Source organism: Colias eurytheme, chromosome 31 (assembly GCF_061535395.1).
Source record: "Colias eurytheme isolate Ceu_HAF_F1 chromosome 31, ilColEury1 Martin Lab GWU primary, whole genome shotgun sequence".
Classification (NCBI taxonomy): domain Eukaryota; kingdom Metazoa; phylum Arthropoda; class Insecta; order Lepidoptera; family Pieridae; genus Colias; species Colias eurytheme.
In genome coordinates, this window is record NC_143010.1 from 2,960,457 (window position 1) to 2,973,562 (window position 13,106).

Sequence of the window (13,106 nt, forward strand, 5' to 3'; positions counted from 1 at the left end):
ACGTGCGGGTTACTGGGAGGACGAATCGCCCTGTTTAGGTATTTGGGATACAGTATACGAGACTGTGCCCGACTTTGTTAATTTAACCCTTTTCGCTTTTTGCGTTGACTCGACCGATCTTAGTTTGGTTTTACAAGCCCTTTTTATGTTATACCTTCTTATTTACATGTATTTATTTTTAGATAAGATTACAGGGCCCGTAGACAAAGTATCAATTAAAAAACGATAACGAAGTTAGAAAAGGAAAAATGTATGGGATTGACATTAGATAGACCACGTGATCTAACGCGGCGTATGTCAATCCCATACATTTTTGCCTTTTCTAACTTCGTTATCGTTTTTCAATTGTTACTTTGTCTAAGGCCCCAGGGTAGCTTTGAAATTCGTAGTAATGTAGTCTACTCATTGACGTAGTAAGTATACGTATTGACATATTATTAACGCAGTACATAGTTACTCAATGATACAGCATTTTATTCAGAAAGATGTAGTTACATACTTATTCATTAAAATTTAAAACATTCTTTATATATTACTAGCGGTCCGCCCCGGCTTCGCCCGTGGTACATATGAAAAATAGATGTTGGCCGATTCTCAGACTTACCCGATATGCACAGAAAATTTCATGAGAATCGGTCCACCCGTTTCGGAGGAGTATGCAGACTAACATTGTGACACGAGAATTTTATATATAAGATTTACTTTTCCTATTTATTCAATTGTTTATGAAAGTTTCTTAGTCAGCAATGTATATGAATTTTTTAGTAAGTTAGTGCGGAAAACTAATGAATGAGACTACAACAAAATTGTTACCTAACAATTTAGTTAGTTAGTATGTTAGTAAGTTTGTAGATAAAAAATAGTAGTAGTGTTTAAACTAACCTTGACCGATAATGCTGAAACTTTACACGCGTGCTTATTTTACGTGTCAGCTGTCATTTCATGAGGCGCCATTTTGAATTTAATATGCATTCCTCATAACAAGTTTTGGCGCTGTTTTAAAGATCAATAAAGTTTAAATTATTAATAATCAAACAACATCTAGGTATACTATTTTAAAAATTACTTATATTTACGGTTGACTAGATTTCCGCACGCGGCTTCGCCCGCGTTTTCAAAGGAAAACCCGCATAGTTCACGTTCCCGTGAGATTTCCGGGATAAAACCTATCCTATGTGTTAATCCAAGTAACCCTCTATATGTGTGCTAAATTTAATTGTAATCGGTTCAGTAGTATTTGCGTGAAAGAGTAACAAACACACACACACACACATACACATCCTCACAAACTTTCGCATTTATAATATTATAAGTAAGATAGGATACCAATGACATTCCCTGATAGGTAATTCGACACTGTTTGGCGTTATGTTTTATGTACTTTCCTTAATCCTACATTAATTTTCATTTTAATCGATAGTTAAGCTATACAGCCCCCCTAGTCAAGTGGCTTTCTGTTAGCGTAGCGTTCAATAGAATAGACTACGAATGTATGAGATTGACGTAAGCTGTAGATACGTTTATCTACAGCCTACGTCAATCTCATACATTCGTAGTCTATTCTATTGAACGCTACGCTAACAGAAAGCCACTTGACTAGGGGGGCTGCTTAACTATCGATAGAGAGTACTGTAGTACTGCTGGAAGCTGTGAATTCATCTATTGTTACATAATATAACCACAGTATTACAATACTGTGATATAACACATAGATATTATTGCCGAAAGCACTCAGGGATCACGTACATGTCCAACTGTGCAAGAATTTTTGAAAACGGACCAATAATTACCGAGGTTAGCGCGTTCAAACAATCTCTTCAGCTTTATAATATTTATATAGACGAACTAGCTGTGTTTCCCGGCCTCACCCGGGTTGACAAATATTACCTATATAGCTTATATTATTTAGTAAAGACGCAGTTTTCTGTTGGTGAAACAATTTTCAAAAACCGTTACAAACAGACAAATGTTTCCATATATTACGAATATAGACATAGACATATACATCAAATAGACATAGACATCAAAATTCATACTTTCTACAGTTCAGCAACAACGTGACAAACCAACGGACATTATGAATATTTTATATTGAATACTGATTTTCAGCTACCTTTTTGCACGATTGAGACGAATGAGGTTTTATAAGATTGATTTTATCGAATTTTGAAACATATTAAAAATTAGTTATAATAATTAAAAACCTACTGAAACTGAATAAATAAAAACAAATCGACCAAGTGTGAGTCGGAATCGCGACGCTTTGGGTTCCGTACATAATATTATTAGCTATTGTAGAGAAATTGCAAAAAAATTGGTAACCATTCAAGACCAACCGTCAATCATTGCACGTTAACTTTCTTTTTATTAAGTACTAGCGGTCCGCCCCGGCTTCGCCCGTGGTACATATTTCGCAATAAAAGGTAGCCTATGTTCTTTCTGAGGGTCTAAAGATTATCTGTGCCAAATTTCATCAAAATCGGTCCAGTAGTTTATGAGCCTATTCATTACAATCAAACAAACAAACAAACAAACAAACAAAGTTTTCCTCTTTATAATATTAGTGTAGATTTGTTATAAATTTAATATAAATTTATAAAGAATAGAAAAAAAGTATTTGTTGTTATCACACAGAAATATATCATCTCTGAAAATTTCAACTGTCTATATTCATGGTTTATAAGATTCAGTCTGATGACATACGAACGGACGGACTGATAAACAGACAGGGAAGTCTCAGTAATAGGGTATCGTTTTTACACCTTATGTACGGAACCCTAAAAATTACACCGTTTAAACATCAATTTATAATTGTTTTCTTCAAAATTCCAATTGAAACAACTTGTTTTTTTGTAACAGTGACACACATAAAATTTGCAATTTGGTATATCCAATAAATGGTCATTATATAATTAAATATGAGGGAAGTATTTGATGATCACGCAGTTTTGAATATCATTATTTTTCAACAGCCATGGCGGACGGAGCATTCAAAATGGCGGACCATGGAATACAGATTGAAAATGCGCGCGCAAACCAATGTCATATTTTTAAATGGGAAGCAGAGGAGATGTTTTTATTTTTCTTAAATTTGACTTGGACATTGGTACTGGCTGTTTTTGAAATGACGTATAAATATTCGAGTGTTATTCTGTTGTCTGTGATATTGGCCGCTATTTTATATGGCATCTATAGAGCGTATTGGAATCCTGGAGTTGTTATACGGGTAAGTTATTTATTTATTATTTTACTTATGTATTAGCTGTTCGCCCACAATGCTTTTAGACCTTAGAAAAACTGAAACTATCTTTTTAACAAACTTCATCCAAATCTGTTCAGCAGTTTAGGCATTTATATATGTAGTGATATTATATCCTACTAATATTATAAATGCGAAAGTTTATGAGGATGGATGTATGTGTAAGTTTGTTACTCTTTCACGCGAATATTTATTTATTTATTTAATAAGGTGCACACCACAGCTGACAATTTTGCCTCGATAAACACAAATTTAATTACATGTTGCGGTGAAATGCCAACCAATTAATTGTATGCACACAGCATAGTTGAGGGAAAAAAAATTATTAAAAATTACATTAATTAGCACAATTCATAGATCAAGTAAAATAATTTCCAAAAATACATGTCATAAAATAAGTTGAATCTAATTAATCATAGTACCTACAGATAAATATCACATCAATATAGCTAAGTACAGTACACTAAATCACTTAAAATATAGTTAAATCAATAAATACCTACATAACATTCAATCACATAAAATACAATACGTTACATTCCATCACAGTATAACAATAAATTATGTCTAACAATTAGTAAAGTATCTTAGAAACTATGGCAGTCAAAGATTAAATTATCAACAATTCATTCAAACAATTCAAACAATTCATAGATCAAGTAATTTTTTTGTTTTTAAATACATGTCAAAAAGTAATACTACTGAACCGATTAAAATAAAATTTACTACCTACATATATAGAGGGTAACTTGGATTAACACATAGGATAGGTTCTATCCCGGAAATCCCACGGGACGGGGAACTATGCGGGTTTTTCTTTGAAAACGCGGGCGAAGCCGCGGGCGGAAAGCTAGTGCTACCTACATAAATTAACAGATTGTTTTCACAATAATAATGCTTGTTTCTTATATTCCAGGAATTAACCGACATAGGATTCAGCCACATCCCTTACATAAAGGGGGTGGATAGAGACCTTCACATAACCAGGGCTCAAGCGAACCGTCCCCTGGGGTATAAGATACCCCCTCCATATCCTAATGGCTGGTATGCGATAATAGAGGGGAGGGATTTGAAGATTGGAGGGGTGTCGTCTGTGGACGCATTGGGTAAGTTTTATTTAGCTATGGATAAAGTGGAATATCTGCTGTCATGTTACAATAATGTATGATCGATACCTATGTTCATCCTTTATATATAAAAATGAATCGCAAAATGTGTTGGTAAGCGCATAACTCGAGAACGGCTGAATCGATTTCGATAATTGTTTTTTTATTATATTCCTTGAAGTACGAGGATGGTTCTTATGTAGAGAAAACGTAATTATGTACCACGGGCGAAGCCGGGGCGGACCGCTAGTAAATAAATAAAATCGCATCTTTTTAAATGCATATGGATTTATGTATTATGCATGCCAATATTACATTTTTTGAATTCGTATGTGTGTCCGTCTGTTTATTGCGATTATTGTCTGAAACAACTGGATATGTTTTGATGGAACATTCTCTGGCGGATGGCGGTTGTAAGTTGTAACGTATCGGTTACATACATATTTTACTTGATTTCGATTAGAATATGGAAGTTCTGTCGTGTGACGAAAAAACTCATTGAAATAAATTATTAATTTAAATAATTATTCAACCAATTATAGTACATAGTATACGATACAGTATACACATACAGATCTAATTTACTTGGCATTTTAGTAGGCGGATCATAAAATTACAATGAAATTTAAATTCAAATATGACGATGGTCAACACTACCTCATGGAGATTGGAGTGTGTTCGGAATGATGGTAAAAGAAAGGACTTGCTGACACTGAGTTACTATGTACTACGTACTAGAGAGGCCATCGCTACTAAGTACACTTTTTGTAACACGAGTTAGAGTCAATCGTCTCAAACAATTTTTTTTGTTACATTGGTTTTAATTGGTTTTAATTGATAAGTTTATTCATATTTTTTAATAAGATAAACAACATTTATTTGTTACATTGATTGGTTTTAATTTATAAGTAATAAGAGGCAGAATATCTACAAAGTGTATGACTCACTAGCCGCCCCGTGCCGCCGCGCTTGTCGCACAGATTTTGTTCGTGGTGTCCTCTCTATAATAATACCTCTATGCTTGCTGACGAATTTTTTAAAATAAATTCTATGAATGTTGGTGTATATCATAGCATTCTAGCTGCACCACACTCTGATGCAGCTAGAATGCTATTCAACTTTAAATTTTAAAGTGTAACTAATATAAATTTTAAGTGTAACATATATTTGTACAAGGTACGATGGGATTGGCATCGTCCTTTTGGACAAAAATCTCTAAATAAACATAGATTAAAAAGAAAAACATCGTATAAACACGCGTGTTATTTTTACAGGGCAAACATTTTGCGTCTACCGTGGTGAAGATGGTGTCGCGAGAGCGGTCGACGGATATTGCCCCCACTTAGGGGCAAATTTGGGGATCGGTGGGGCAGTTAAGGGCAATTGTATAGAGTGCCCCTTTCATCATTGGAGATTTGGAGAAGATGGCGCCTGCTCATACATACCTGATATTAAGAATAGTAAGTATTAACAATTTAACACGCATTTGTTAGCTCAACCTGTAATATACCAAATAATAATTTGGAAAATCCAAAAGTGCACGCCTCATAATTTTTTTTAATAAATATTTATTAATTATTATTTTTGTTTATTTAATAACAATTAAACCACATCGAATCAGACCCTGAAAAATGAAAGGGTTCTATTCCCGAGCATACTCAAGCGTAAGAGAAAAAAAAAGACTCGATTTGTAAAGTATTTCGGTCGCTATCGTGTTAACAAGAAAAAGGATCCGCACATACAGACACACGGACGTCCAAGACAGAACTTTTTTAAACTGTTTTTTAACTAGTTTAAATAACAAAAATGACATCAAAAATATCATGAACGTTAAAAATAGTGTTTTTTCTTAATATGTGTGTGTATGTATTATCTTACAAGTGCAATGTATGATACATAAAGACATTTTAAGTTTGAAAAATCAGATGTTTTGCGCGAAGTGACAGTAGTACCCACCTCAACGCTTCGCTTATGAGGCGTGCAATAATAATATGTCGTTCTCACTACCTAACCACAAACTTTTGAATTATGTGAAACATATTTTTGTAATTGTATTTTGGTTGCCTCTGCCATTTTGGTGCCCTCGGGCAGGGTATCTGTGATACCGGTTAAAACCCATTTCAGACACCAGCTCCTCCAACTCCAGCTAATTGTTTGATATTTGAATTTATATTTTTGGTTTTATGGCATTCAAATGCTTTATAAATATAAATTTATAAAGAATAGAAAAAATTCGATCACGAGGCGGGACTCGAACCCGCATCCTTCGCGCCATTCCGGGGCGGATGCCTGACCAACTCAGCCACTCGTGACCCGCCAGAGCAATCGAATTTATTCTATTCTTTCAGTTTTATGTGTCTGAAGGGACACACCGCGCGCCATCTATTGAGATGATTAACAACATTCATATTGGTTGAAATGGTTGTTAATCATCTCAATAGATGGCGCGCGGTGTGTCCCTTCAGACACATAAAACTGAAAGAATAGAATAAATTCGATTGCTCTGGCGGGTCACGAGTGGCTGAGTTGGTCAGGCATCCGCCCCGGAATGGCGCGAAGGATGCGGGTTCGAGTCCCGCCTCGTGATCGAATTTTTTCTATTCTTTATAAATTTATGTTTGATATTTTTTTATGAATGAAGATTAATTTTTGAGATTGGGAATTGTGAGGAGAAATAAATAAATGATTTGATTTGATTTGAATATATGCTTTGAAAAAGTTTCCAGCGTGATTTTGAGTCTTGTTATGGATTTTAATGGATATTGTTATTACAAAAATATATAAAATATGAATGAGAATGAGAATACATAATCAGAATCAGAATCATACATCAAACATGTTTATTCAGTAACAATTAAAAGATAGTTAGTTTCTAAAATTACTTTTCATAAGACCCAATCCCTCGAAAACAACATTTGAAATATAAACATACTAGCTTTCCGCCCGCGGCTTCGCCCGCATTTTGAAAGATAAACCCGCATAGTTCCCGTTCCCGTGGGATTTCCGGGATAAAACCTATCCTATGTGTTAATCCAAGTTACCCTCTATATGTGTGCTAAATGTCATTGTAATCGGTTCAGTAGTTTTTACGTGAAAGAGTAACGTGGATGTTTATCCATACAAACTTTCACATTTATAATATTAATAGGATAAATAAATAACATCAGTTATTAGCATACTGGTCAATAAAATGTACAATTCTATTTTTGATAAAGATATTTCAGGTTGGGTAATTTATCATCATAATTATGGTGGCAAATAATCAAATCAAATATGTTTATTTGCTCGTATATTTTATTTGATTTGATTTGATAGAAAACTAAAAATTATGTCTACTTCCAGTACCAAAGGGAATATCAATAAAAACCTGGCAGACAATGGAAACGGATGGGGCTGTCTGGGTCTGGTATGACGCAGAGGGACGACCCCCGCTGTGGACCGTCCCAGAACTGGAGGAGACTAAGACCTGGGGGTATAGGGGCAGGAATGAGTTCTTGATTAGCGCTCATATACGCGTAAGTGATTTCGTTATCAAAAGTGCATGGACTACTATTTTTATTTAATACTAGCTTTCCGCTCGCGGCTTCGCTCGCGTTTACAAAGAAAAACCGGAATAGTTCCCGTTCCCGTGGGATTTCCGGGATAAAACCTATCCTATGTGTTAATCCAAGTTACCCTCTATATGTGTGCTAAATTTCATTGTAATCGGTCCAGTAGTTTATGAGTGAAAACCATACATACATAATACATATATACATAATTACAAACCTTTCCTCTTTATAATATACTAGTGGTCCGCCCCGGCTTCGCCCGTGGTACCTACATGTTTAAACTATCCTATCTCTCAATTTGGATCGAACTGCACATGGTGTGCGAATTTTATTATAATCGGTTAAGTGGTTTAGGAGTCCATTGAGGACACATTGTGACACGAGATTTATATATATTAAGATAAGTATAAGTATAGATTAATTTAGATTTTAGAGCATATAAATGAAACAGCCAACAGGGCTAGTTATGACAATCTTTAACATTTATTTAAATTTTATTAAAAATAGTTTTTATCAAACTAAAATTAATTCCATGTTTTCTGTCTGTTCGTATTTTTGTTGTGTAGGTTCTGTGGTTGTTGTGTGGTCCCATTGATTTCGATTTTTTTATTAATTTAGCTGGTTTTCTTAATAAGAATCGTTTGTCAGCATTTTCAAAATATAAATAATTATTTGACAACTATATCTTCTTATATATAAAAATGAATCGCAAAATGTGTTGGTAAGCGCATAACTCGAGAACGGCTGAACCGATTTCGATAATTCTTTTTTTATTATATTCCTTGAAGTACGAGGATGGTTTTTACGTAGAGAAAACGTAAATATGTACCACGGGCGAAGCCGGGGCGGACAGCTAGTAGTACAATATAATTAGGTACTAATAGGTTCATCACCATACGTAAATTTTATTTTATTCGCATTAAACCTAATATCGAATTTTCTACAATCAGTGTTCTTTTTCTCAGGATATCCCGGAGAATGCGTCAGATGCAGCACATCTCAACTCTATCCATAAACTATCATTTATGACAGATATTGGTGGCAAAATGCCGTTTTTAAATAATATAGTCGGTAAGTATCACTCACATAACAAGATTGACGATTTATTATCAGATATTATTTACTAGCTGCGCTTCGCGGTTTCACCCGCATGGCTTCGGTCCTGTTGGTCTTAGCATAATCCATACTATTAATATTATAAATGCGAAAGTAACTCTGTCTGTCTGTCTGTTACTCAATCACGCCTAAACTACTGAACCAACTTGCATGAAATTTGGTATGGAGATATTTTGATACCCGAGAAAGGACATAGGCTACCTTTTATTGCGAAATATGTACCACGGGCGAAGCCGGGGCGGACCTCTAGTGATATATATATGACCTATATAATAGACTTCCTCGACAAATGGGCTATCTAACACCGGAAGAATTTTTCAAATCGGACTATTAGTTCCTGAGATTAGCGCATTCAAACAAACAATCAATTTAATAAATTGCCAATAAATTAGTATTCTTGTACAAGTAATATTTTGCGTGTAAGTATTAGTTTAGGTTTAAATTAAGTTTAAAGTAATATTTTTCCATTTCAGGCCATCATATCTGGAGAACAGAATGGATGAAGTCGGATGAATCTCATGTTGCTGAAATGAAAATCGATCAGAGCTACATTATAATGAACTATAATGTATTCCCGTTCAATATTTCTGTTAAACAGGTGAGTGGAGATTGTAACATCAATTTCCAAATACCACCCGCACCACCTTTACTCTTGGCGGTCGATGACTGCGCTCTTCAAAAGAAGCTTCTTTCCGCGCACAACGAACTTATGGAACGAACTTCCTGATGCGGTATTTCCAAACGGTAACGACTTAGGTACCTTCAAGAAAAGAGCGTACTCCTACCTTAAAGGCCGGCAAGCATCCCTTGTTCATTCATTCATCACCTCTGTTTATTCTTCAATCGACATAAAAAAGAAGGAGGCTGTCAATTTGACTGTATTTTTTGTGTACTTCAGAACTTATGGCTTGGTGAAAAGATTTTGATACTGATTTTTGTTGTTTGAAAGTTGAGTTCAAACAATGTGAAGGTAGTTTTATTTTTTGTTAAAAATAATGATAATTGCATAGCGTTTAATCTTTTTAAACTATCTTCTCATCAATCACTAAATGCTAAAATGTTAGACATAATAATTATTGCCTGTGATATACTTATACGTTGAAAAAGTTATTAGCGCATACACCGTTCGTTCATTTTTTAAACAATACAAAATTGAATCCAGTTAAAAGGAGTTTTGCTTTGAATTTTTTGAGCGTGATTCATTTTGAGTGTAGGTAGTTCTTAATTGTACGCCAATGACCATTCGTCTTATTTTGTACCCTTTTCTTATTTTTTTTCAATAATAAAAATAATCAGTAGTATTAGAAATAATACGCGGAGCTAGGTTTAATATAATTTTGAATGTAATAAGAATGTACTGCGATTCTACACAGCTACCTAATTGATGTAGGTAGTTGATAACAAATCGCAGCAAGTCAACGGCTATTAGCAAAGTGAGGGTAGTTGGGTCAAACGTCGTATAAACAACGTCCGAGCCCCTAGCCACGATTCAAAGGAAAGCGGCATTTTATAGTATTCGACAGGTACAGAACTACAGACATGAAATAATGACAACTACATTGACAACTATTCATCCACAAAAATATTAAATCAATAGTATATAATAAGTTTTATACCTTTTGCTTGTTATGTTTTCCCAGATCGGTCCAGCCCACGTTCGTCTCCATTTCAACTCAATCTTCGGCTCCACTGTAGTGATACAATCTGTTACACCAATAGGCCCAATGCTACAGAAGGTTGTTCATCGAATATATTCGCCAGCTCGAAATGCGCTGTTCGGCGCGGTTCTTGTATTGGCTGAGGCTTATCAGGTAATAATACTTTTGACTATTAGTATTTAGTTACTAGTTATTATCATTACAACTAGTATTTTTAAAATGCAAACGTGTATTTGATTGTTTGAAATAATAAAACATTTGTTGTAAACAAAACACAAAAACACCAAATATATATAACTGATATAACATATAGCAAGCACATATTTACACATTGAAATTTGACAGTAAACAGGAAGGAAAATATGTACTTATGTTTATAGAAGATATAGTAGGTACCTAGGTACTGGGCATTTTCCAATTTTGATTGTTTTTCAATCAACTCAGTATTTGTCAATGTTTCCCATCGCTATGTGCGATTCAAATGAGATGTATGCTACTTTTTACCGCAGTGAACTGCCTAATATAAGTTAGTTATGCCACAGTAAACAGAACGAACAGTAAAGCAACCAAGGCCTTTTCGATAAAATAAAATTAATGGAACCAAAAAGTTGTTATTTATTGTTATTGATATTTTGTTTTGTTCATTAAAAAATTGAACGCAACACTGCGATTAGGATTGCCGTCAATGCGCATGTTTGTTTGTGTTTCGAACGTTTTATAGAGATTTTCCGTACTGGATGTTATTCTGTTTATAACATGTTTATAACTGTGTTTTGCTCTGTTAAGTTTAGTTGTTTATTGCACGTCAATGCATCGTCTAAAGTATATATGATTGTGAGTGTAATAGTTTGTTGTTATTGTATATTATCTAAATTCTATCTTTGCAGTTCGAACGTGACGTGGTAATCTGGAACAACAAGAAGCATGTCAGCTCACCCCCTTACGTACGGGCGGACAAGTCGATCCGGGCTTTCCGTGACTGGTTCGCGCAGTTCTATAGCGAACATAGCGTGTCCATGCGCGATGCTATGACTAAGCCGTTGGATTGGTGACTTTTTTATTGGTAACCATGGTAACGTAGTGAAACAGATATGGTTACCATGGTAACGTAGAGTTAAAGGAGTGGTTACCATGGTAACGCAGTGTTATGGATATTAGTCGGTTCGTGCCTTCTGTGACTGGTTCGCGCAGTTCTATAGCGAACATAGTGTTACTATGCGCGATGCTATGACTGGTAAGGGTAACCATGATAACGAGTGAAAGAACGGTCACGAAATGGTCGCATTTAATGAAATGGCCAACATAGTTTGATCAGATCGTTAAATCGTCAACGTTTCACGATTTGGCCATCCACATTTGGCCAGATCGTTTAAATATAAAGAGTCCATAAAATATTAAAAAAATTCAGAATATTCTAAAAACTTGTTTAATGTCATTTAAGTTAGTGCCGCGACAGCGGCCGGCGAATGCCAGAAGCGAATCGTTTTTGCAATAAAAAACAGTTAGGTTAGGTTAGGTTAGACTTTGATAAACAATGCACGAGCCGAGCGGGCAAAGCGAGCGTGCCGCGGCAGCGGCCGGCGAGTGCCAGAAGCGGATCGCTTTTTAAAAAACAAGCAATTACAATACTATAGTAGTTAGGATATATAAATATATAAGTACCTACCCTAAAAGAAAAAATGCGTCTTAAATTATTTTATTGAAGACGCATTTTTACACGCTTTATATTAGCTTCACCTGTATGTTTGTAACCGACTGTATGTTTGTAACCGACTTCTTTGGGCGCGATTTTGACCCACTTTAAACGGCCAGATTTCGTTCAAACTTTGTAGATTTATTGAGGACCGATGACAATACAATAATTTGATAAAATTTTCTATTTTTTAGTTCGGTTTTCTATGAAAAGCGTGTTTTTTAGTTTTTTTAAACTATTATTATTTCTTCAATACATATAAGATATCCACATTTTCCATAGTACTCGAACCGTCGTAAATTCTTTGCTATGACTTTCTTCATATTGTTATTAAACGAATAATATGAAGTTTTTAACTGCGAATAATTAAATTTTCGCCAGCGGCCGCCATCTTATCACATGAACACAGAACTTGCAGCGCCTCTACCAATGATTAATGTAACTATTTTACGATATGATCAAATAATTTTGATCATTTCATGAAAAAACCGCGAGTTTAGTTGGCCATATCGTGAAACGATTTCTTATCATTGATCTGCTCAAGCCACATCATGATGTGGCCAAACTAAATTGACCATTTCACGAAATGCGACCATTTCGTGAAATGGTCAGTCATTTCATGAAATGAGCAAATTTACGATATGGCCACGACATATACACTTTTTTTTTTTTTATAGTGGGGAAATCTTCGAAAGATACCCATGGCCCCCGGGGATGGAGCCA

General features: G+C 34.9%; 1 protein-coding gene across 1 annotated transcript; it reads left to right on the forward strand.

The window, feature by feature from the left end:
- The first annotated feature begins 395 nt into the window (after positions 1 to 395).
- On the forward strand, positions 396 to 13,038 carry LOC149895463 (cholesterol 7-desaturase nvd-like). The gene is made up of 9 exons (XM_090118863.1): positions 396 to 417; positions 2,973 to 3,226; positions 4,176 to 4,365; positions 5,640 to 5,825; positions 7,708 to 7,880; positions 8,882 to 8,987; positions 9,506 to 9,630; positions 10,673 to 10,843; positions 11,578 to 13,038. The coding sequence occupies exons 2-9, from the start codon at positions 2,975 to 2,977 to the stop codon at positions 11,740 to 11,742; spliced, it is 1,368 nt and encodes a 455-aa protein (XP_089974989.1). The 5' UTR covers positions 396 to 417; positions 2,973 to 2,974; the 3' UTR covers positions 11,743 to 13,038.
- Positions 13,039 to 13,106: the final 68 nt, after the last annotated feature.